This window comes from Lingula anatina, chromosome 3 (assembly GCF_051362555.1).
Source record: "Lingula anatina isolate TDL-2025a chromosome 3, LinAna3.0, whole genome shotgun sequence".
Classification (NCBI taxonomy): domain Eukaryota; kingdom Metazoa; phylum Brachiopoda; class Lingulata; order Lingulida; family Lingulidae; genus Lingula; species Lingula anatina.
The window spans coordinates 3,237,613-3,262,762 of record NC_141769.1 but is presented as its reverse complement, the minus strand read 5'-3'; the positions used below and the strand labels follow the sequence as shown (position 1 = coordinate 3,262,762).

Genomic DNA, 25,150 nt, shown 5'->3' with positions numbered 1-25,150 from the left:
GTAACTGGCTCGCGCTGCCAGTAATTACGCGGCGGGATATTCAGGGCACAGACCGTGATCATAAGATAGCGCGAATAGAAAACAGAATTTAGAAAATAGACATTGCATGTGAACGAAGCCTTAGTAAAATACTTGGACTTTATTCAAATAATCTCAATAACAAGTTCCTTTTAATGAACCGTGAAAGCCTCTTCATTTTCAATATCCATTGCTTATATTAAGCTTTTAAGAGGCAATTTTAGAAAATCAATAAGTACAAAATAATCATCTACTATTTATGTTGTGGATTATGCAGGCTGTCTGTTAATCTTTAGAGAATTGAGGTTGTTTCAGACAGAGAATTTTCTTGCAAGGCAATGTTGATAATGAAGAAATTTGATAAGTGGAAAAAAATATTATAATCTGTATTTTTTCTCACTCTTGCATTTATAAATTGCACAAGCAAATAAAAAAATCATTTAACAAAAATTAACAAACAAAGTATAATAATTTTTTTAAAATTATATAATTTGACAAAATTCATCCTATATAATAAAAGATATTTTCCAGTTATAAGCACGCCTTGGCATCTCCCACAGAATAATAATTTATAAGAAGCCATACACCTGCTGGTAAGAAGAGAAAGCATGCAGGAATCCTTCCAAACAAAGAAAATCAATTTCCTGTATCCAAATGTGATGGTTAGCATTTCATGCACCTTTCAATCCTGACTGGAACAAAAAAAACTGAATCTGAATTTATTTTGAGTTGACATTTCTGAGCTCATTTCAATTTCATTTATGACATGATATGTAATTTGGTACAATCTCAAGATGTTAACCTCCACGCATATCCCTCATTTGTAGGAACACATGATGTAAAGGAAACCTGAACCCACATGCTTTAGAGGGAACAAATCTGCAGGCTTCATCAGTGACTGATTAGGACTTTGAAATTATCTGGACCTATTACAGCAACAAGGAAAAGAAAAACACAATAAATATCAATTATTTTGACAGACATATTGTTTGTGTATGAACTTAAAACTTGGTCTGAATCACTGTGGACTGACTTCATTTCCTTTGGGGACAGCTCAATATAAAAACCTCCATGAGAAATAAAAATTGAGGAAATGTTTATGCTGGGTATTGATTACACAGAGTTTCTGACTCACTGGCTTTTTTCCCAGATTGATTTTTGAAACCCAGAGAGCAAAACCTCCCTGATAGGTGCAAAATACATCAATCTGTGCTGAGTTAATTTGAGGATGGCATGTCAAAAGGTTAGAACAAGCCAGTTGATTCACTTGGTGTATATTTAGCAGTTTATTCATCTGGAAACGTCTAATAATTGTAAACAATAATGTTCATATAAATACTAGTATCATAATTTTTTAAAAACTGTATTTCATAACAGTTACTGGAATAAGTTATTAGAATACTGATTATTTTCAACTGTAAAAAAAAAAAAAAAAAAAAAAAAAAAAAAAAAAAAAAAAAACTGCACAAAGTCACTTTCAGTATCTTCTGACCCAGAACTTCAGTCTTTTACCCAGAATTCATCTGAAGACTATTTGTAGCGGCCGGACTTGTGAAATATAAATTATATAAATTGCAAAGCTGATAAGAAGATAAATTGATGGCTCAGAATAAGATACTTGACAATCAAATGATTATATAACTTTAGTCTTTTTGATGAAAAATGTACTTGCAGTTAATGAACAATGTCAATATTGAAAGATAAAGCACTTTTATCTGTCTTTGTTAATTCTGTCCTTCATTCCATGTATATAAATTGGATAGCTTAGTCCAGTTTCCCTGACAATGAATCATTACATGGATAATTACTACATCATTTTGACAAGAATTTCTGGGAGACATTAGCAGAAAGCATCAAAAACTTTTAGATTTTACATTTCTAAATCAGTTCTTTTCTCTAAAATCTTCAATAAGAGGCAAAAAGAGCATATCTTAGGTTTTCTATGACAGAATTTGATCTACATATTCCAAAGTAATACAATATTCATTCATTTCATAATATATGTAATACCTAATAGGGGATTGTATCTGTTATATAAGGAAGATGTCATATCCTTGACACAATATCTACACTGAGGGTGACTGATTCCCAATGTGCCCAAATAATTTCAACATTTTACTATTGCAAATATTAAACCTATTGTGCAATTTTAAAAACATTATTAAAGAAAGTCTTCAACAAGCCACACATATTAGGAGTTTGATTCATGGTAACAGATTTTGTTGTTATGCATTGCATATCACATGATCAGGTCGAGGCCAACGTGGCAATTGACAAGTCCTAAACTTATGTGACAGTCACTTGTCACCCCCAGCCACATAAAGTCACGTAGCAGAATAGGCCATCAGTGACATTTTGTTCATAGAAAATGGAGACCCAAGGAGAAGAATCTAAGAATCACTTTATGAAACGAGCCATAGAGCTTAGCCGACATGCAGTAAAAGTTGGGGATGGGGCCCCATTCGCATGTGTTATTGTCAAGGACAACCAGATTATAGGTAAGATAACTAGAACTGCAAAAAAAAGAAAAATATATATGAAGGTTAAACCTTTTCTTTAATACACTTTGTGGGGTATTACACACTGTTTTTCTTACGGTTATATTATTGTCAAGAAAAGCCAGATAAAAGATATGACAAAGAGTGCAACAAAAATCTATGATTGACTGTTAGTTGGGTATCATGCATAATCTTTGCAGTGTTCTTACCTTGGGTATGCTAGTATGGGACTTCTGTTCATGTCCTAAAGGTGTACTTAAAATTTTAGGGTAAAGTGAAACTGATCAGATTGCCAACCACCAATCCCAGCCATAATTTAACCAAACATATTTTTTGCTGAGTATTGTTCATCATCAATTCTTATTTGTAAGTGAGGAGTGGAACCATAAAAAATCCCACTACTGATCAGATTGTGGAACATTGATTCAACCAAACATCATTTTTGCCGAGAACTGTTCATCATCAATTCTGATTTGTAGGGGAGGGGTGGAACCATACTAAATCCCAATATGACCCTACAGCTCATGGTGAAATAAACGCCATACGTAACACATGTCGTGCCATGAAGACTTTGTCACTAGAGGGAGCTGAGACATACAGTAGTTGTGAACCATGTCTTATGTGTGCAGCTGCGTTACATATCATTGGGTAAAGAAAACATAATTTTTCCAATTCATAATTCATTTTTATTTCCTAATATCAAAAACAAAAAAAAAATATTAATTTCTCCCAATGAAAGATTTTACAAACTTTTGAAATTCTCACTTGAAGTTTTCCTTGAAATTCAGTAACTAGGGGAGGAGGGGGGGGGGGGGGCAGGAGCGGGTGGAGGCAAATAAGTAAAAAGCCAAATGTTAAAAAAAGAAGCATTCATTTCCACGAACTTTTGACTAAAATAAAACAACTTTCACTAGAAAAAACACCTATTATTTACTTTTTATTACTTGGTGTACATTTCAGGGTTTCCAAGGTTTATTATGGCGTATCCAAGAGTGTGGTCTACTCCATATTGGGTCACCCCCTAGAGGCCATTGAGGAAGACCTGAAAAATCCAACTGACCAGCGCAAAATTCCTGCACAAAGCCTACTATCAGGAGAAGCTCAGAAAGTTGTTGAAGAATGGCACCAAGGAAAACATTGAGAAACTGTGTCCCTGACAATAACCATTTATTTAGTCACTTGAAAAATCACTACCTTTCTGTACTGTTCTGTACTTACAGAGTAAAGTACTAAGAATGAATGAATCTAGTATGTGATAATTTATAAAACCAAGTTAAGGTACAAGCAAATCAAACTTAGAGGGCTTGCAAATATTCACAGATGTTCTAACTAAATTATAATTTAGAACATTTGTTTTTTTTTTCTCTTCCACAATGCTGAACACTTATAAAAGTTTTCATGTTTACCATTACACGGGAAAAATATCAAGAGTGACTTAAATAAAACTTTGTATGTAAATACAAAACTAAACAGGAACAATTATTTTCCCTCCAAACATAATAATTAAAATAACTAAAATATTACGAAATAACAATTCATTAAAAATCATTAACCAAATCAACCAATCAATCAATCCCCCAATCACCAATCTAAGAATCACTTTATGACACGAGCCATAGAGCTCAGTAGACATGCAGTAAAAGTTGGGGATGGGGCCCCCTTCGGATGCGTTATTGCCAAAGACAACCAGATTATATGTAAGACAGAAAGCAGAGTAAAAAAGAAAACAATATACATGAAGGCTTTCTTTGATATACTTACACAGTCACTGATATACTTACACAGTCACTGTTCTCCTTACAATGTCAAGGAGAACCACATTATAGATAAATCAGAAAGCATAGCAAAAAAAAATATATATATATATTAATGAAGGTCCTTTATACATTTTTAGAGTATTACACACTGTTCTCCTTATGGTTGTATTGCTGTCAAAAAAAACCACATAAAAGATATGACACAGAGCACAACAAAAATCTATGATTGACTGTAAGTTGGGTATCATGCATAATATTTGCAGTGTTCATACCCTGGGCATGGGACTTATGTTCATGTCCTCATGGTGTACTTAAGAATTTCAGGGTAAAGTGAAACTGATCAGATTGCCCAACACCAATTCCAGCCATAATACGACCAAACATCATTTTTGCTAAGTATTGTTCATCATCAATTCTCATTTGTAGGTGAGGAGTGGAACCACACAAAATCCCACTAACTGATCATGTTGTTGAACACTGACTCAACCAAACATCATTTTTGCTAAAGTGTGTATTTTTAAAAATATTATTAAAGAAAATCTTCAACAAACTACACATACTAAGAGTTTGATCCCTGGTAATGGGTTTCACTGTTATGCATTGCACATCGCATGATCAGGTCGAGGCCAACATGGCACTTGACAAGTACTAAACTTATGTGACAGTCACTTGTCACCCCCAGCAGTGTAAAGTCACATAGCGGAACAGGTCACCTGTGACATTTTGTTTATAGAAAATGGAGGGTCAAGGAGAAGAATCTAAGATTCACTTTATGAAACGAGCCATAGAGCTTAGCCGACATGCAGTAAAAGTTGGGGATGGGGCCCCCTTCGGATGTGTTATTGTCAAGGACAACCAGATTATAGGTAAGACAGAAGGCAGAGAAAAAAAGAAAAATATATATGAAGGTTTTCTTTAATACGCTGTGTGGGGTATTACACACTGTTCTCATTACGGTTGTATTATTGTCCAGGGTAGCCAGATTACAGGTAAGACAGAAGGCAGAGAAAAAAAATATATATGAAGATCGTTAATACACCCTGTGAGGTATTACACACTGTTCTCCTTAAAGTAGTATTATTGTCAAGAAAAGCCAGATAAAAGATATGACAAAGAGTGCAACAAAAATCTACGAATGACTGTGAGTTGGGTATCTTGCATAATCTTTGCAGAGTTCATACCTTGGGTATGCTGGGAATGGGACTTATGTTCATGTCCTAAAGGTGTACTTTAAATTTCAGGGTAAAATGAAACTGATCAGATTGCCCCACACCAATCCCAGCCATAATATAACAAAACATCATTTTTGCTGAGTATTTTTTATCATAGGGGTGGAACCATACAGACTGCTGAACAGTGATTCTAGCCATAATACAACCAAACATCATTTTCGCTAAGTATTCCATTTCATTTTGTAGGTGAGGGTTGGAACCATACAAAATCCCAGTACGACCCTACAGCTCATGGTGAAATCGATGCCATACGTAACGCATGTCGTGCCATGAAGACTTTGTCACTAGAGGGCACTGAGATATACTGTAGTTGTGAACCATGTCTTATGTGTGCAGCTGCGATACATATCATTGGGTAAAGAAAACGTGGTTTTTCCAATTTATAATTCATTTTATTTCCTAAAATCAAAAACAAAAAAATTAATTTCCAATTTATGAAATATTTTACAAACTTTTGAAATTCTCACTTAAAGTTTTCCATGACATTCAGTAACCACTATTAAATGAGAAGAGTAGTATCAAGCATGAAAACACGGGGGAGGGGGAGGGGGGGGGCAGGAGGGGGTGGAGGTAAATAAGTAAAAAGTCAAATGTTAAAAAAGAAGCATTCATTTCCAAGAACTTTTGACTAAAATAAAACAACTTTAACCAAAAATTAAAGTACCAATTATTTACTTTTTATTACTTGCTTTACATTTCAGAGCTTCAAAGGTTTACTACGGCGTATCCAAGTGTGTGGTCTACTCCATATTGGGTCACCCGCTAAAGACCATTGAGGAAGACCTGAAAAATCCAACTGACCAGCGCAAAATTCCTGCACAAAGCCTACTATCAGGAGAAGCTCAGAAAGTTTTTGAAGAATGGCACCAAGGAAAACAATGAGAAATTGTGTGCATGCACACACACACACACACACACACACATGTGCACGTGCGCATACACACACTAACCATTTATTTAGTTACTTGAAAAACCACTACCTTTCTGTAGCTTTCTGTACTTACAGAATAAAGTTATTAGACTGAATGAATTTAGTCTGTGATCATTTATAAAGCCATGTTATGGTACAAGCACATCAAATTTCTTAGGTTAGAGGGCTAGCAAATACTCACAGATGTTCTCACTGAATTTTATAATTTAGAACATTAAAACGATAGCATAATTTCCCAAAACAGATGACAGGAGATCAAACCAATGACCCAAATAGTCATTTAGGTCAATCAACAATTGTTTGTACAGTGATAATATCTGCCACCCAGTCACTTCCCAGTCACTATTAACTTAGACGAGCAATGATGACCACTTGTTCTGTAAATTTATAAAATGGCCACAGAAGAGGCCCTAAAGCTGCATTTCATGAGGAGGGCTATAGAACTCAGCAGAAGAGCAGCAGCCACTGGAGATGGTGAGGCTTTTGGAAGTGTCATTGTGAGAGATTACAAGATTATAGGTAGGGTGCAATGAATCATTAGAATTATATCTTCAGCTTATTGTGTTATATGTATATATTGTTGGTTGTAGTTTCTGCATATCATCTTACATAAGAGAAAGAAAATGACTAATGCAAATATGGCAAATAAAAATAAGCTGTCAACAAATACAGGAAAGAAAGTCGTTGTGATTGTTGTTTTTTGCTTGTGCTGTATTGGAATATTGCTGTAAGGGATCTATCATTGTGGGTTTGAGTATGAAAAATAAGCCCCTGATCAGTCAGGTGTACCCCCTTACTGCACGTCCTACCATTGCCCCTATCACCACTAGTAAAAGAATGTGATTATTTATAATGAAGCTGACCAGGGGCGGATCCAAAGATATTTTCTGACAGTCTTCCAAATTATCTTTGTTGATCCATCCTCCAATTTTGACCATCTTCCATCAGAAAAAAATAGATACCGTCAATGTAAACTTGAAAATCTGACCGTCTTCCGGAAGACCCAGAAGACGGCCTAAATCCGCCCCTGCTGACTATGCAATTTTAGCAGCCTAAGCTTACCACATGAAGCAGGCTTTGGTCCATGACACCTGGGCAAGAGCAGGACATGTGGGACTGAGGGCAAAATATATCCCAGCACACCTGAGGACCAGCAGACACACATTATCTCCTTGGGCTACATTTGGCCAATTTCTACAAAAATATTTTCTAGCCCCCCCTCCCCTTTTAACACTTTTACCTGTTACATTGAGATTATCAATAAAGGGTTCTAAAATCCATGTCTACCTCTGGATGTTATTCTATTCATGCTAGTTATTTTTGTACAAAATCTAATTCCAGTGTTCAAACTAAACATCTTCCATCTCTTGCAGGAGAAGGCTGGAATCACATCAAAGTACGCCATGATCCCACTGCACACGGAGAAGTGGAGGCCATTCGTAACACGTGCTCGGCACTAAAGACGCTACATCTCACGGGAGCCGAGATTTACACGAACTGTGAGCCATGTATCATGTGTGCTGCTGTGATACAGTATGCTGGGTATGGCAAGTCAGAGGGGACATTTTTTTTTTTTTGAAATATTGAAATATTAAGTTTTTGGGCAAAGCTAAGACTGCTAAAATTAGACAAACAACCACAATAAGTAGACTCAGTGTAAAAAGCTGATCACTGTCATTTTCATTTGTCAGAACAATTATGGATGTTATTCAATGGCTTTTTTCTTTTATATTAATTGTGTTTTCATGGCAACATAAATGTTTAAAAGATGTTCATATTAGAAATGTGCCATTTTACAGAATAGTTAAAATTTACTATGGGACCACAGCGGATGATATTTCTCCCCACTTTGAGGATGAAGCGGGATGTGTAGATGTGAAAGCCGTGGCAGACGACCTTAGAAAAGAGACCAATCAGAGAAGGATCCCTGCAGAACAACTGCTGCCTGGTGAAGCTATTAAAGTTTTTGATGAATTTCACCCGAAAAAGACAAAATCTTAAGCAGACTCATATGCTCTGGCATGCATTTTTTTTTGACTCAGTGTAAATGAAATGGTAACATTGTAACAAAGCTTTAATGAAGCAATAAATAAAATAAAAAATATAAAAAATAAAAATTGCACTCACCTTCTCTGTCCTGTGCATAGTAAGGTTATGTTGCTCCTGGAGAAGAACACAGAAGGCAGGTTCAAATTTTGGTGCTGGGATGTTGCCATTTTCAAACAGCACGGTTTCCTCTGGCCTATCAAGCACTGCAAAATAAATGAAAATCATTAACATTGACTGGTATACTTTGATGATACAGTCTGTACCGTTACAATGTGAGATATCACATTTTAGGTTCTGTGTGGCTTATTTGTACTGCTCTATGTGAACAGGGCCTCCTGATCCTCCCTACCTACCCTGCCCCCTCCGCGAGCTCCCACAAACCACTGCCAGCAAACTGGCCCAGGTTGTCCTGAACATCCCCGTCAGCAGGCTGCCTGAACAGGCCATAGGCAGAGAAAACGAAGACTAATCATCATAGAACATACAAAGTATGAAATAATAGCATGTGAGTCATGAGAAAGGGAGAAGTTTGGAGAGATAAAATGTAAGCGTTCCAGTTACTGAGCTTATTGTTTCCCCAATGGCACATGATATGGTGAATGGCTCCTTTTGAGCATCTTGGGCAGAGTTGCCAACATGACACAAGTTAAATTGTGTAGAAATAATCTCCAAGGCTTTATGAACAATAAAATAACACCTGTAAACAATGGGAATCTATCCTAAATAATAAGTAAATTATGAGTAATTGTGTAGAACTGGCAACTCTGATTATGTGTTTGACCAGAAAGTCATAGTGCATGGAATGGAAGTGAATAAGGCAAATAATATTACGTTTTTCAAACCAATATTACCACAAAAGAAAGGGTTTCAGTCCACTGTTCTGAATATGGGTGTGCATAATATTTTAAAATTAATCTAATACAATTGTTCTCTAAATAGTTTCTTAGAAACGAATGGTATTAATTTTTTGACTAATATTTTTTTCACATTCTGATCAGGCAAAAAATCATTTTACCTAGATATGAAAATAAAGACATGGAAGAGTGAGACTAGGGCTCCGTATCTCGAAAGCTTCGCTATGTTGCGCAAATGCGTAAGCGTCTCGATTCCATAACTCGCCCATACTCGTCCCATATAATACACTATAGCCTCTTTTTGATATAGCGATTCGCAATACGTGGTACTTTCGAGATACGGGGCCCAGGATACCAGGTGTATTCAGGGAGCAGTCATTGTAGTGATTATATGCTTATTACTGCTCCATTAGCCACATGTTATCAATCAGGTATTATTGTATAATACAATTTGAGGAGGTGAGCTGTCTTCTCTTATCATTATCTTCTTCATAAAGACTATTATGATTATTAAGCATCATAAATTGTCTTGTATCATGGTCAGTGCAGCATCTTTGCTACAGCTTTCACTTTTTTATTCTCTTGTAAATCAAGAAATTGGTTGTTTTTAAATCAAACTCAAATTTATACAGCTTTAAAGAAATCAATAAAATTAACACAGCATCAAACTCATGCATTTTTTCATGCGGCGGCTTTACCACCACTTTATTCCACATAAATTTCATATGCTCTGTTAATTTGGAAGGATACTTCAGAAATTACTTCCGAAGTGAAATTGACCACAAATTAACTGATCTGATTATTGCAAGACCTACGGAGTCTTCCCTCTGTGAAACAAATCAATAATCCTAGTCATGTTTAACTGCCCACGAACCTTGCCGCTTATCTAATGAGAAAGTGTATCTCGTAACAAAAGCTAATAAACTTGACTCGGGCTCGACTTCTTTTCCTCGTAGGTCATGTCCAAACGAACGCTGACAAGTATGAACTGATTATTAATCCAGTTACCATTCAAATTTCCCTGGTGTGTTGGCTTTAAGGCCTTTCAGCATCATTAGATACAGCTATTAATGCTAACATGGATGTTTAACTATAAGCATGGACTGTCTGATGATGAACATTTGTTCATGGATCATTGCTTTATGGCATATGGATCTACTCCCTTCTTAAATTATATGAGGGAAAAATGACATTTTACTTTTAAAAGACAAAAGACAATTTAGATACCAATTTGTGGAAATAATCATTGACATGTGGTAAATACATTCAATAATTCAAATGAAAACAAATATAATTCAATGTACGGGCAAATGTGGTAATTTCAATCATGCCTCATTTTTTCAAGATGGGCTCACATAACTGTTAACCACAGATTAAGTGTTTGAGTTACCATATGCATGAATTTCTAATTGCAATATTTTGTTAATTTATATGAAAGCTCTTGGTCTGACACAGTTCTGTAGACCCCACTGCCAAGAATGATTACCTCTCATTTCACGGCTCATCTTGTCAACTGGTACACCTCATTTCACAGATTTACTCTTATGTGATGAGAAGCTTATTAGCACACATTAGGCCTCACACATGCTTCTCCAAAGCAACTACCTCCTAGTAAGATGATGCCTTTATCTTTGGTCTGTAGATTCAGGGCAGGGGTATCATAATGGGTGTCAGTTGTCTGTGTTGGAATGCAAAAACTGATGGTTGTTGATATCTTATTTTGATTTACAAACTCTCCCATTTCTCCTAATATAAATCCTTCCAACTATTCTGGTTTTGGACAATAGAAGACACTAAATGAAAAAAAAATACCCTGCTTTTATTTTTCAGAAGAAATTTAAATTAAAAAAAAAAAAAAACAACTAGGTATTTAGATTTCAAGTTACAATAATTATATGCATGATGATGTTATAATTAGAACAGCAGATGCTGACACTATCTTCAAGGGCCTTGAGTCTATTCAAAATATTCATGGTCGTGGACGTTCATATTAGACATAAATACATGTAAGGCACCATATCAATATTCACCTTTTTTTTTTTTTTTGCTTTTTATTGCATTTTTTGTACTGCATGGAAAAAGGCATGTACTTGTTTACAAATGTGAGTTGATTCATGAGCTCTTAAAAAAAGACTGTTCTGGGAAATTTTTAAGTTGGCCTCCTTACATGACATGTTAAGTGTTCCCTAACATTACTCCAGTGCTCTGTATTTGATGTATTCGCTCACCAAAACTACCAACGGAAATTTGCAGCAACTCTACTCAAATTAGAACACACAGGTGAACCTGGCAATTTACCATCTGACTCTTCTCTTTTCTATTGTCACAACTCACAACTGTTACGAGACACTTCGAGGCTGTCACTGATGACTTTTTATTACCTAGGTTAATTGCTTATTTCATGCTCTAGGAGTGAATACCATCAGTTACAATACAAAATTCTCAAGGAACTCCAGGTAACACACATTTGTGTACAAACAAGGCTGCCTAATAATAATACAAGCCCCAACTTGTTATAAAATTACTAGTATTGTATTTACTCAACACCAGGAGGAGGTGTTAGTCTGTTAATCAGACTGCATTTAGCAAGAGTCCCCATGGAGTTGGTGGACACTAGCTAATGCGATCAAACTCATTCTAACACCTCCAAGATGGCTGTACTCTGCCCTTTAAACATGAACACACACAAAAAAAAACATGAAACAAGATTATCAACTCATGCAGAACGTTGTTACATTCCATTACTTATTGAAAAAGTTCCAGGATGCTCAGGTCTGAAATGTGAGATGGCTGTACTTTGGCACTGACATCCACATAGGTAATGAAAAAATACTGTTATCACTGGGATATAACAGAATGCATTTCACCTGTGCCTTCCTCAGGGAAACAAAAAAAAAAAAAAAAAAAAAAAAACAGAACGAAAGAGTCATGACTCATTTTCACAATGGCTCTTCATAACTTGGTTTCACAAGCTTTCGTTTCTTTTCATAGCCAAATAATTCAATGCAAGTTTGCAAGATAGTTTGCTAGTTACCAATCAGAGCTTTAACTGACTTTGTATTATATTGAGAAACCTACATAGAAGATCAGCATATAATCATTTCTCCAAAATCTAACATTTAGTCGACACCTCAAGAAACAGTCCCACCAAGGTTACAAAGGGGTGGTCATAAATACCTCCTCCATCAAGGTGGTATCATTAATAACATTATTATTTCATATTCGGAGCTAATCAAGTTTGGCATGCCATGACCATTGTACTGGCAACATTAATTCTGCACTTTGATGTTACAATACTGACAGCTTCAGGCAAGAGATTTTTTTTTTTTTTTTTTTTGGTCATAACAAAAAGTATAATTAACTGCACCTTGCACTTGGGTAGATTCACATCAGGAATGTGCCTCAAACTACACCTGTTAAGTGGAGTTCAGATCAGTTTAACCAAAATCTGATATTTAGGAACAATATGTCCCTTTCATCATTTTTAAATGTACATATGGTGTTCCTTTTGCACCTAAATTAACCCTGTAAGTAAAATTTCATTTATTTTCTGTATCTTTTTTCCTATTTATCAGTCTTGAGAGAAACTGATGCTGAAATGAAAAGAAGCAACTGTGCCTAAGCACCATCAGTAAAACATAATCTTCCTTTAATACATAGTTCTATGTTCTACCCACAAATTGATTGTGTTATAGTTCAGTGGGTTGTGTCAGTACCCACATCATGTTGTGCCATATATCATATAGCTTACAGTGGTGACAGGTCCTCTGAGTGGGGTGACACCCCTCCAGGTGTTAATACATCTAAATGTCTATTAAGTAGGACTATCTGTTACTGCCCTGCAGGGCTTATACAATATTGATATCGCACCATCATATCATTATCATACATAAATCAATCTCTTAAGCCTCTCCCCCCCCCCCAAAAAAAAAATTAAATGCCTCAAAATAATTATTTCATTACAGAATATGGTACATTTTAATCTAACATTCAGTTCTGGTTAAAAAATAAGTTTAGGACAAAATGCTGTTTCCTGTGACACCTGTGGTTTGGGTGCATTCAGGACCCATTGATCTATGGACTAACTAGTCTGTGAATCAAATATGGCATGCACTGGACTATGGATTCCCCCCTCCCATATGCGCTGTTCAAGACACTGGAAGCAAGACTCGCTGATAAATTTTCCTTCAGGTCTGCATCCTGTTGAAGATAATTTAATCATTAAATAATGGTCCCATATCTCAGGAACCAGATTAGACAATATCAAAAACATCTCAATCTTAAAACCTTCAAAATGACTGTAAATTTTTATCTCCTTTATCTCCTTGCCTACAGCAACAATATGTCGGGCAGGCAGCATGCTGATTTATGATCTTAAGTTACAGAAACTGATCCAACCTGCGCACACCTGGCGTGCTACCACGGGTCTAGGGTATATCGTGACCTGTCCAGTCACAGGTATATACACAAAGGAAATCATCCTTGAGGCAATCTGATCTTCAGGGGTTTTTTTTTCATAAGTGCATGCAACATCAAACCAAGCAAACAATGAAATATTCTAAGTGGTGTCAGCACACAAGAGGAATACAAAGGACAGTTCCAAATTGCACTCTATGAATTTTGAAGTCTCATTCAAGCAATCAGGGCTTCTGCTGATCAATGTTAGCTGGACTCTTTCTGATTAAAATCAGAACAGTTCTGAACCAGCCTGAATTCACATGAAAGTGATAGACATCATGAAAACTGAACTATTTTTAGACTTGTGAAGATTCTTTTGTCTATAGCTATTTATATTAGTTTGATCTTACCATCCAATATTTCATCTGAACTATTTTTCTTTTCAATGACACTTACAGGTGCTAGGGATTCCACAATAGTATTTTTGTTAACTTTTGCTTGCTGTTTTATTTTTGTTTTTATTGTCATAATATTTTTTGGCACATGAAAATTACTTGGTTATAATTTCATTGATGCCCATTATTGTTTCATATGAAAATATATTTGAATGATAAACAGTGGGCAGGTGTGATGCAAAAGCGAAGTAGAGGTAACAGTGCCATGGAAAACACCTGGCTTCCACTTGATTACATCTCTGAGCTTGAGCCATCTGTCTCACCTTTATCTTCAGGTCCATTAGCCAGTTGTCCAACATAAAATACCCAAACAAATATACATGGCATACTACAGTATAGTGCAAACACACACATGTACATATACTCACTTATAAATACAAACTTTTTCAGAAACACAAACATAATACACATGGCACGGGCTCATTTGGTCACACACACACACACACACACACACACACAAAAATCAAAGAAATAAAGTTCATGTCCTGAAAAATATCTCTGATCTGAAAACTTCGACCATGTGCTGATATCAAACAAAGCACATTGGAACTGGTTTTATTTTTATTTGTGTGAATACAATTACAGATACCAACTGGCAATATGTTTCATGTATTTTGTACATTATATGAGTCCACTGTTTGTCAATTAAATTATTCAAATGTTACACTTTAGTTCATCGATTCCTAGCTAAATTTACTGAATGAACCATGATACAATTTTAATATTGCATGATATATATTATATAACCTTCAACAGAACTGTAATAGAAAACTTTAATCAATTTTGACACCTTCAACCTTACGAAAAAGCTGTTGAACTGGATATTGGATGTGTATATGTGTGTGCATGTGCATACATGTACATTGAGTGCGAGTGTCCGTTCTAGAAGGGTAGAGTAGATGGGAGTAAATGCTCTCTCTCTCTCTCTCTCTCTCTCTCTCTCTCTGAGCATGCACGTGGGTAGTGAAAGAAAGAGGGAGAGAGAACCATATCACCAATCACCATCAGAGTACATGGCAAGGAAAACTACATACTGACATATATGACCACACATTGACACACCCCATTCATGAACTGACCTGTGCCAAGACTGGAGACTGACGGCCTGTCACAGAGCACAGGAAGTTTATTCCTTTTAACATAAAACTGGTCTTGTACCTGACAAGACGCATTATTTGGTCAGTTGTGACAATTCAACTTGGTTTCTCCATCTTAACTGCAGGAGCCTGATTTAAAATAGTTATTTGGCTGAAATTCTTTTCAATTTTTAAGTTTTGTAGAATTTTGGTTCACATTCTTTAGAGAACCCTTTAACTCCATGGTCTACAGAAATGGCAATTGTACAAAGTGTAGCTAATGTCACATTACAACTGGATTTTAAACTACACCTTTAATGTAGCTTTTTTCTTCTCCGTTGATCCCAGGCTACCATGGTGACAATGAATACAGCTCTTCTGTCAATGTTGTTGAAAGACGCAAGAGCTTATCTGTCCCCAAGACACATTCATTATGAAATATAATTGAATTTATTTGTTTTGTGAGATTGATTGAGATGGCAATACACTGAATTCAAGCATCAATACATCTTTGGCAGATTGGCCAATTAAAGCCAGCATTTCAGTAAAAAAACCTATATACTGTGACAATAATCTTTTCAAAAGCAAATGGAAAAAGACTTGAATGTGCTCAAAATTTTAGTAAAACTTCTTTCAGCTAATGTTGAAACATCATTGCGATGGTCCGGACAATTTTATAAAAAATCAATTTCAAGTTTTCAGTAAATCTTTTTGAAGCTGAGTGCAGTGAATCTAAATCATGGACCACACACACTGTGAAGAAGGTTAAGAAAGACTAAAATCCTACACAACTTTTGCATCACTAAACCTCGCCTCTGTAATCGCATATTCCCATTATATATAATCCTAAATACATACTTTATGCAAAGGATAATCCATCTTATGCCTGTTGTTGTTTTGTTCAGCCAATGAAAGAAATTATCCAATCACAATTTGTTGCTTTAACGCAGCCACAATTGCTGTAAGGGCTGCAAACAATCTTTATCCAAAACATTGACTTTTAACCATTTGCAAACTTGGGCATTTGTTATTTGCTCCCAAAATTTCTCAATAAATATGTTTGAACAGGAGTCCTGTACGTAAGCTATTCACAAAACTGGGATGGCAACCATCTGCTTCCTTTGGAAGCAAACAAGGCATCTCATGTTCTTAACATTAAATGTGTTTTGCACAATTCCGTGAGAATTTTACCATGTAAATAACAAAGGTCTCAGTGAAGACTTTCAAAACAAGGATTTCACAGAGATCAAGCGCCCACTCTTTATTCCCATTTCACAAAGAGCTCTGTCTTTGTTCAGACAAGCTGGAGGCAGCTATAAAAATCTCTGTCAGAGTTATCCGCATTGTCAAACAGGTATCTTTTCTTACACTATTTGTTTTCATGCATAACGTCTCTCCAAAGTCAGGAAGTAATCCACTCAATAGTTTCATTATATGCATGTTTATTGTAGTACGCAGACTCTTATTATACATCTCTTACATCAACAGTCTGGCTCTTTAACCCCCAATTATTATTCTATTACATAAACCAAATCTGTAATAAGGATATATATATACTCTCAACAGCAGTTGTGGGGAACAAAAGGAGAGTTTAACAAATGGATTTCTAGCCTTGATCAGTATGGATTTGTATACGTTTGCTCAGTGTGCGGCACTCAGCATGCAGAGGGTAGAGATCCCTTTAAGTTAACATAAAATTAATTGACTGCCTCCCAGTGGTAATGAAACAATAAAAACAGAAATTACAACAACTCTTGAGGTGAAATCCTCCACTGTTGTCTGCCAAAAGATTGATCGTGCCCCCTGACAAGCCGCCTAGCATCTGCTGAGTGCCTGCATTATTGATCTAGAGTCCAAAATCAATGAAACTGTTGGCCATATCAATACTTGTTCTACAAGTAAAAACAAAATCAGAGTTGCCCAACACTGAGACTAAGAGAAGAAAGAAATGTACGTATTCACTTGGGTAGGCACTGACAAAGAAATATTTTTATCTCAGTTTTTTTTCTTCATAATTATACCAACTCTTCTCATGAAGTCTTCCACACATTACAATATTCCTAATCATTAATTTAATCCCCATTGGTTTTCCATACAATGATGCTCCATATATAGCAGATATGTTTAGTCTTTCTAAGGTGACAGAATATCATTTGTCAAACATGATACTTTCCGATGAAAGACTTATTCTTGTTTTGTGATCCCACTAGTCTTGTTATAAGAAAATGCCTGCCTTTCAGGGCAACTCAGCACAATAAGAAACAATACCACCCAACAAAATGTCACAGTAGGATAAAAAAAAGCCAACAATTGTTGGGGTCAATATACCACCATGAGGCACCTTACCTGTTCCGAGAACAATTTACATTCATGTCTAAACAGCGTTAACATGTGGCTCAGTTTTGCACAGTTAAAGTCTTGGGTTATGTTGACAATTTGGGTAGATAATCTTGAAGCTAACGAATACTAAATTTTGAACGAATCCTCAACAAATTCGAAATATTGTTATGGAAAATTTTCCAGAATACCGCACCTCACTTATTTTGACCAGAAGCCAGTCACTCAAAAAATAACTTAAACCCTAAAATTGATGTTATCTTTTAGACGAAAAATTTTGGTTCACTGTGAATCATGATAAATCAGTATTAGTTCAATTAAATGAAATATTACACCTGATTCAGAACAAGAAAGACATGGCTATTGTTCCAGGCAAGTGCTGAATACTTAAGTTTAGCCTACTTCTATGGATTAATCCCAAAATGAAGTAGAATTTAGTTTTTTTAGTGAAACTGGACCCAAAACTAGTCTGGACCACAGATGGGTCAATACAGTGTAGGCTTCAATACAACCAGTGACATATCAAGCAGCCGAGACCGGTTTTAATTTGGTCAGTTGTATGAAAATCATTCTTCACTGCTTACAAACAACTCTATCTGCTCCTGCACCCTTCAACCTCTCATTGTGAATAACATGCTCTGATTAACACTTGTATTTTCTCCAACAATTTATTCAGAGATGATTAGCCCAGCCCGTGTATAGCTGGTGATATTGTCAACCTTTGTAATTTCCTATCCCTGAATTTTGCACTTAAAACCTATTGGCTTGTCGTTTCCTGCATACAAATGTACTATTGACACAGATTAACAAACCTAAAAGCAACCAAACGGAAATGAAACTTGACTGAATTTTTCTGCCATTAAATGGACAATATCCTGAAAACAGCGGATTCTTGACCTTCTGAGCTGAACGGAACAACCGTATGTTCAAGCTACAAGTCGAGCGCACAACCTAATCATTTTCAAACACACAAAACATCCAGTCATTTTTCTAGAAATGGTAACACAGTAGCTGTAGCAAGCTGTTCTAGATAAGCTACATAGCAGGAAGTCCAATGTGGATTTCCTTTACTATACCTGAACAGAAGTAGGATTAACAAGTTTAAGATTTCAGATATATTGCACAGGTGTCTGAAATAACAATTTTTTTCTCACTCTCTTTCTCTTTTTTGATTCACATTCTACATCAGTATAATGCCATCAACCCCCAATAAAAATGTCTTAGCCAGAGGAACGACAAATTGTTTTTTTTTCCTAAGACAACATTGATTTTCTTTTTTCCCCCCAGCCATTGGCAAAATTGTTGGTGGTTAAAAAGCTCAACAGGAAAATACCAATACAAAACCAAATGTGTCACTGACATTATCTTCATAATCAACTTCTAAAACAGAGGCTTATTGTCACAGTGATAACTAAGTATATTAATGGTATCTTTACAAGGAATGCTAGTTATATATGAATTTCAATTTTCAATAAACTTTCATTAAAAAAAATGTAAAGGTTTTAGACACAGACAACAGATGGTCAGGTGAATAGAGGTGCCAAACAAAGGGACAGGTGAGATCTACCTGCCCAGTCTCACCTGGTCTACCTGACATGTCACCAGTAGGGCAGGTTTCACAAAATGGCTTGAGCTGAAAATTGGTCTTAACTTAAAGACCCAAGGTACTAGTATGTCCATAGCTATCCACATTTTAAATAAAATAACTACTTGTCCTAGCAATGTCTTTCTTGTTACAGGGCAGGAGCAGTGTTTATTTTAATTATCAATAATTCACAATGGGTGAAAGTAGACTAAAAAGTTACGACTAGACTTTTGAGATTGAGTTATTTTGTGAAACAGACTCCTGGGTTCAAACTGTTATTATGGTTTGAATCCATTCAAACTAGTCAATCCATGTACAGCCAGTAAAAACCCAGGCATGTGACCAGCAAAAGAAGAAAAAGGACTTTTTTACCCTCTAGTTATCCAACGTGAGAAATGGCATATCATTAAGATTAGATAAACCCTCCCCATCGTTGTCCATGGGCCTGTACAAGCCATTCCAATGTGTTCCCACTATACAGCCATTACAGCCTATGCTGATTGCAATCAACCTGCTAGGTTCACAGCCAGCTGTCCACGCAAAAAGCTGTAGTTGATTGGAAACCACTCAATTAATTGCAAGCCTGGGTGATGAGCTATAGATCCAACTTGATAATTGAAAAGAACACTATTGATCTGAGCCTTTTGCAAGGAGAAAGCAATAGCTCTAAAATGGTTCTTAGTCAAAGGGGTCTTTTTCATACGTGGAGAAATAAGGCAAATTGAAAATATACTTAGTTTTAAGGACATCATTTTAAAGGAAATAAGCATTTGAGGTGTACAGTTAATGAAAATTTTACAAAATCTAACTTTCATTTCGAACCTTTCCTGCTTGAACAAAGACCTTGCACAAGCAGTTGTTCTTACCTTCTAACTCTATGGGCAGATTCAAATAATTGCACTCATACAACAAATGATCACTTGTAGTAAAGAAACACTGAGGTATTGCAAAAAAAAAAAAAAAACATTCTGGGGAGTTCGTTTTTAAAACCTAATATTCCATCTTTACTTTCTCAACTGATTCTACAAGATACACTTAGGCATTTAAGAGAAAATTATGAATTTATGGAAATTTTCTTTTTTTTTTTAAATCTAAAACAGTTTATATTGAAAAGACCCCCATAAATATGCATACACCAATGCGAACAGACCTTCATCATAAGACCACCTGGTATTAAGCCTGTGTGGCATGTTGGTATTACCACACCCCCATATAGCAGGTGATTATCTCCTCAATGACCAGGGAAGTGTCCACAGATTATGACACTTAGCACAGGCAAAGATGGGGCATGATGAGCCCTGGCATAGTTGACAAGTGTTATTATTACTGACCAGCTTGTTCAGACTCACTGATGCAGGTTCCATTACACCACATGCATGGAGATTGATTGTGTTGTAAAAATGTGGATGTCTTCACCATAACAAGCTTGTATTTGTTCTAAGACTGCATTTGTTACTCTTGGGCTGTCATAAAATATAATTTTTGAGTTATTTTTTTCCTTATCGAAGTAAGCACTCAGGAATGTAATGGTAAAAAACATGACGGCCGAACAAGTAGCTGTACTACATTTCATGACATTAAAACTATCAACCTCAAATGCTCTTTCTGATTCACTGACATGTTTTTCTATTTTTGATAATGTGAACCTGTCCTATCTATGCCTTTAAAATATAAATCATTTATGCAGCATGCAGCTATGTGTATGTGATATGAAAATAGTATGAAATTTAAGACATACAGTTCAGTAAACAGTTCTCAATAGGAATGGAAACATTTTTTTGCACCATCACATAAACTAAGAAGATATATTTTCCTGCTGATATAAACTATTGAAGGTACAAAGTGATTTTAATCGCATTAAAAAAAAACACTGAGAAAAAGGAACACTCATTTCTAAAAACAGGATTTCCCTTTTCCAAACCTCTTAAAATCAAATTCTTATGTTATAAAATTGTCTGTTTTTTCTCTTCAACTACCCATAACCCTTTGTGTCCAGACACAACCTTCATAACTTATTGACTGGGTGTGTGCTTGTGTGCGTCTGAGGATAAAATGTCACTCTATAGGCTACCTTTTCAATAACATGACAGGGTCCTTGCAAAAAGGGTGTCTTTGTCTGCCAAGGAAGGGATGTATACATCAATCTACGTGCCACGATCCCAATTAACTACTTGACTGACCACGCGGTGTAACGTGACCCTTTAAAGTGATACATTATATATCATATATCATCATTGGGTGCCATCCACTCTCAGGTTAACTGTCATGGATCACCATGTCTGTCCATCTTGTGCCATTTGTATGCTTGCACTTTCTTTTCGATTGGTCCATTCTTTACTTTTGTCGATCTTCAGGGGCAGATCCAGAGATATTTTCTGACAAACTATCTTTGTTGATTCACCCTCCATTTTTTGCTGTCTTAGGACAGAAAAAAATCAGATACCCATTAATATAAACTTGAATATATCTCAATCCACCCCTGTTGTTTTCAGTCTTCCACAAATTAGTCACTTAAAATCCACACTGGGCCATTCCAAATATTCCAGCATCCAAGCTGATTTATTTGTGCTTTTGAGGAATGGATTTTAAACAAAAAACTGAACCCTCAAGTCTTACAACTCTGGGGCCGGTTTCACAAAGCAGTAGTTAGTTAGAACTACTAACTACTGAACTACCTCGCTAACGAGCAAACTTAGCGATTTTCGAGGGGTGTTTCACGAAGCAGTAGTTAACTCATCGCTAAGTTCAGTCGTAAAGTTCGGTCGTTAGTTCTCTCGTTACTCACCGTAGTCTCGAAACCGTCTGCCGGAAGTGGAACTCTTGCGTAAAAGTGTCACGAAAGCACTAACTCTCCAATTTTTGGTGGCTGAAAATGCATAAGAACGTCTGCTTTGAGGTCGTCGTAAAGGATCTCCACCACCTTTTTGCCGCTCTTTTTGTCACAGCTAGGCGCAACCTCTTGTAAATTGCATCATCGTGTGTATATTCTAATAGATTCTGCCTTTCATGAAAACGTCGTAGTCTACGTTGCCGTCTGGCGGTACGGATAGCAAGAAAAGTAGCCGCCATATTGGATACAAAGACAAACGACAGACAACGGTAACTAAGCAACCTTTTTATTTCACTCATTACGCATGCGTACGATGAAACTCTAGAGTTAGCGACTGGTCTGACCAGTCGTTAAATATCCAAGGCAACAACGAGACAATAACGAGCGAGAGAACTAGCGACTGCTTCGTGAAACGGCACTCTAACTAGCGAGAGGCTAACTACCGATCGCTAACTAACTACTGCTTTGTGAAACCGGCCCCTGATAAATAGTGGGGAAAATGTTTCTATGCTGTTTGCTATGTATAAATCACCACTTATACTCAAGGCAGTCTTTCATTTCTGAAGTTCTTCAGCTAATTAAGCTCTTTACTTCTTGCTTTGCCTAACAGTATTAATAGAAATGTCACCATTGCCTGAAATCTTTAAATCTGGCTGAAGATAAAAGTTGCTGGCAAAAACAGCTGGCAGAAAGTATCCAACTTATTAACAAAAATGAAAAAAAAATATCCACATGCAATCTTTTTTTCAAATTCAGGTGACCTACACTAAAACTTGTTAACAGTAACTGAAGTTTAACACTAACAGCATAGCTGATAGCATCTATACAATAAATGTCACTATATCTCCATCAAAAGTCCGCTTTTGATTCAGACAGATGGCAGACATTTTAAATCAGTCAATTAAAAGGCCATCCAGTGCTAGGACTCCAAATGAATAAAGACAGGTAGATTGATACATATTGATGGATGCGATTATCACAAAACAGCTGCAATATCAGAAGTCTGAGTTTAATGCGAAGCTTAACATCAAAGCCAGTTTGCTAACAGATCAATTAAATGCTTGGACAGAACAAAACTTTGAATGTCAATAGCAATGTCAGATATGATGTCTGAAGTAGTAAGTTTAAAATAAGATGTCATATTAGTGAATGTAAGACTTAAAATGTCAGACTACAGGCAAATTTATCTAAATGTAAAATATACAGACTACAGCTTGACACACTTGTGGGAAATAAGCACAAGCAAAGTCAGAAATATCAGCTGTCGTAGTGTTTTTTCTTGTTCGACACCATTCAAAAATTGTCTCAGGCAAATTACTCCATCACACCTTGCTAGACATGATCTGAGCCAACTGCCCCATGATGGCTTTAGCTGACCTGTGTCCACCTGTTCTGACAGCTGGGCAGTTATTGTGCTCACTGGTTACATACAATACAGCACCAGACCATCAGCAGAGACTCCACACCTGCTGTACCTCAATGTTTGCCAACACACCTTACATCTTACTAGTACACTGTTATAGTGTGAATATATTTGTTCTCTGCTACTAGCTATCACCAATACAAACAGTTATGCAATGGAATGTGAACACCTAAAGAGATTTAATTAGTACTACAAATTAACAACTTGCTCACTGCTCGAAGTCTTGAATTTTTCTGGCAAGAAATCTATTTGGATAAATAATTATGGCTGATGAATGTTGAAACTGAACAGTCACAAATAATTCAATAAAGCTGTGATTCCACTTTAAAAATACTTACTGTGACAATTATAAGGAATGACACATATTTATGATATTAATAAAACATAAACAAAATACAAAATAAAACTGTCAGTTCATTTCAACTTGTATTATTAGCAAGAAAATATCTCAACAGTACTGCGTTTCTGTATAACAGTTCGTATGCCAAAGGGTTATCGACCATAAACAGTTCCGGGCTTTTACAGCTGATGTATTATTGTACCTACTAGTTAGTCAACCCTAGAGGGAATAAGTTAATGATATATCTTCTTGATTGTATGTACGGAATGGAATTTTCCACCCAGGGCTTAAAAATGCCCTGTAACCTTTATATTACTTCCCAAGACATGGTGATAGCGATTTAATACACAAGCAGAGTAACAACAACGTTTAGAACACTGACAGAATGGACCTGATGTCAAAAATTAGAGTACGGAGCTTTCTTAACTTCAGTTTAAGCAGTTGTAAACAAAACTTTTAAGTAAATGTGTCTGAAGGAAACCGGCGACTTCCTGCTGTCGAAACTGACATTCGATAGTTTTTTAAATATATTTTATTAATTACTGCAAAATTCTGTTTAAAACACAGGTTACTGTAACTGGTATTAAGTAATACTGCGATCCGCCGGTTAAATTAACCCTTGTCAATGGACAAGTATTCAGTTAGATTCCAGTTTCTGATAGCGTTACTCACCCCAAACATTTAACCAGCCTTCTATGCGACTTGGAAAGGGCATTTTAGCATTTCCGTCCATATTCACTTCTGTCAATTGTATATTCCGCCGGTTATCTGTATAAATCCTCAATTCCAACAAAACATGAGTTTAATTCTTCATGGATTCAGTACGCCGTGTTTCCTCTTTCTGCGCCATTTTGAGTTTACCACCAGCTGTCGAGCGTAGCGATATCAATCGACCTGACCTATTTTTAAAGAGTCAGATTTCTTTTAAAATAACGACTTTTTCCTATCGAGGAGAGAAGAACTGTTAACTTTCTACCGCTCACGGAAGAGATTAATGGGTCGGTGACACTTAACCCCCGATTAGTCATTCCCACAACACGTTTATTTATTTACCTGCTGTAATCGACAAATTGGGTCACGAGATGACCTAGATTCTGGGGGCTCTATTTGGGGGGTCACAATTAACGCACTTTATAAAATCAAACATGCTCTTTAAAAAAAAAAAAAAAAAAAAAAACAAATTCACAAACAGAAACATATAAGTGTGCATGTTTGTGCAAGAGAGAGAGAGAGAGAGAGAGAGAGAGAGAGAGAGAAAGCTCCTTAACGGAAAATGATCAGGAAAATTCAATAAATAATTTAAGTAAATAATTTACATGAAACAGAAAAGGAAAAAAGGAGGTACTAGCTGTGGTATAATATTCCTT

The 25,150-nt window shown here is 36.1% G+C and overlaps 4 protein-coding genes across 7 annotated transcripts in view; 3 read left to right on the top strand and 1 right to left on the bottom strand.

Moving 5' to 3' along the window:
• The window catches only part of LOC106175351 (ras GTPase-activating protein nGAP), a 112,419-nt gene extending 87,645 nt beyond the window's left edge, over positions 1–24,774 (bottom strand). For 2 of the 4 annotated variants that reach the window (XM_087009597.1, XM_087009598.1), the window contains exons 1-2: positions 24,456–24,774; positions 8,564–8,688 (exon numbers count right to left, since the gene is read on the bottom strand). In XM_087009597.1, the coding sequence (XP_086865723.1) occupies positions 8,564–8,688; positions 24,456–24,516 (186 nt within the window). In that variant the 5' untranslated portion in view covers positions 24,517–24,774. The remainder of the gene's footprint in view (positions 1–8,563; positions 8,689–24,455) is intronic. The other 2 variants (XM_087009595.1, XM_087009596.1) reach the window with 1 other exon arrangement.
• LOC106176444 (uncharacterized) lies at positions 2,031–3,756 on the top strand. The gene is made up of 3 exons (XM_013558871.2): positions 2,031–2,516; positions 2,996–3,164; positions 3,477–3,756. Exons 1-3 carry the CDS (start codon positions 2,387–2,389, stop codon positions 3,655–3,657), a joined length of 480 nt encoding a protein of 159 aa, XP_013414325.2. The 5' UTR covers positions 2,031–2,386; the 3' UTR covers positions 3,658–3,756.
• Positions 4,527–6,531, top strand: LOC106176361 (uncharacterized). The gene is made up of 3 exons (XM_013558755.2): positions 4,527–5,139; positions 5,692–5,860; positions 6,207–6,531. Exons 1-3 carry the CDS (start codon positions 5,010–5,012, stop codon positions 6,385–6,387), a joined length of 480 nt encoding a protein of 159 aa, XP_013414209.2. The 5' UTR covers positions 4,527–5,009; the 3' UTR covers positions 6,388–6,531.
• Positions 6,668–8,457, top strand: LOC106154580 (uncharacterized). The gene is made up of 3 exons (XM_013528971.2): positions 6,668–6,955; positions 7,810–7,978; positions 8,236–8,457. Exons 1-3 carry the CDS (start codon positions 6,829–6,831, stop codon positions 8,435–8,437), a joined length of 498 nt encoding a protein of 165 aa, XP_013384425.2. The 5' UTR covers positions 6,668–6,828; the 3' UTR covers positions 8,438–8,457.
• Positions 24,775–25,150: the final 376 nt, after the last annotated feature.

Bases quoted from the DNA above. Each gene is read 5' to 3' on its own strand.
- LOC106154580 (XM_013528971.2), top strand. From the start codon at position 6,829: ATGGCCACAGAAGAGGCCCTAAAGCTGCATTTCATGAGGAGGGCTATA. The intron at 6,956-7,809 runs GTAGGGTGCAAT...CATCTCTTGCAG, and splicing joins GAGAGATTACAAGATTATAG to GAGAAGGCTGGAATCACATC. The intron at 7,979-8,235 runs GTATGGCAAGTC...GCCATTTTACAG, and splicing joins GCTGTGATACAGTATGCTGG to AATAGTTAAAATTTACTATG.
- LOC106176444 (XM_013558871.2), top strand. From the start codon at position 2,387: ATGGAGACCCAAGGAGAAGAATCTAAGAATCACTTTATGAAACGAGCC. The intron at 2,517-2,995 runs GTAAGATAACTA...TCTGATTTGTAG, and splicing joins CAAGGACAACCAGATTATAG to GGGAGGGGTGGAACCATACT. The intron at 3,165-3,476 runs GTAAAGAAAACA...TGTACATTTCAG, and splicing joins GCTGCGTTACATATCATTGG to GGTTTCCAAGGTTTATTATG.
- LOC106176361 (XM_013558755.2), top strand. From the start codon at position 5,010: ATGGAGGGTCAAGGAGAAGAATCTAAGATTCACTTTATGAAACGAGCC. The intron at 5,140-5,691 runs GTAAGACAGAAG...TTCATTTTGTAG, and splicing joins CAAGGACAACCAGATTATAG to GTGAGGGTTGGAACCATACA. The intron at 5,861-6,206 runs GTAAAGAAAACG...TTTACATTTCAG, and splicing joins GCTGCGATACATATCATTGG to AGCTTCAAAGGTTTACTACG.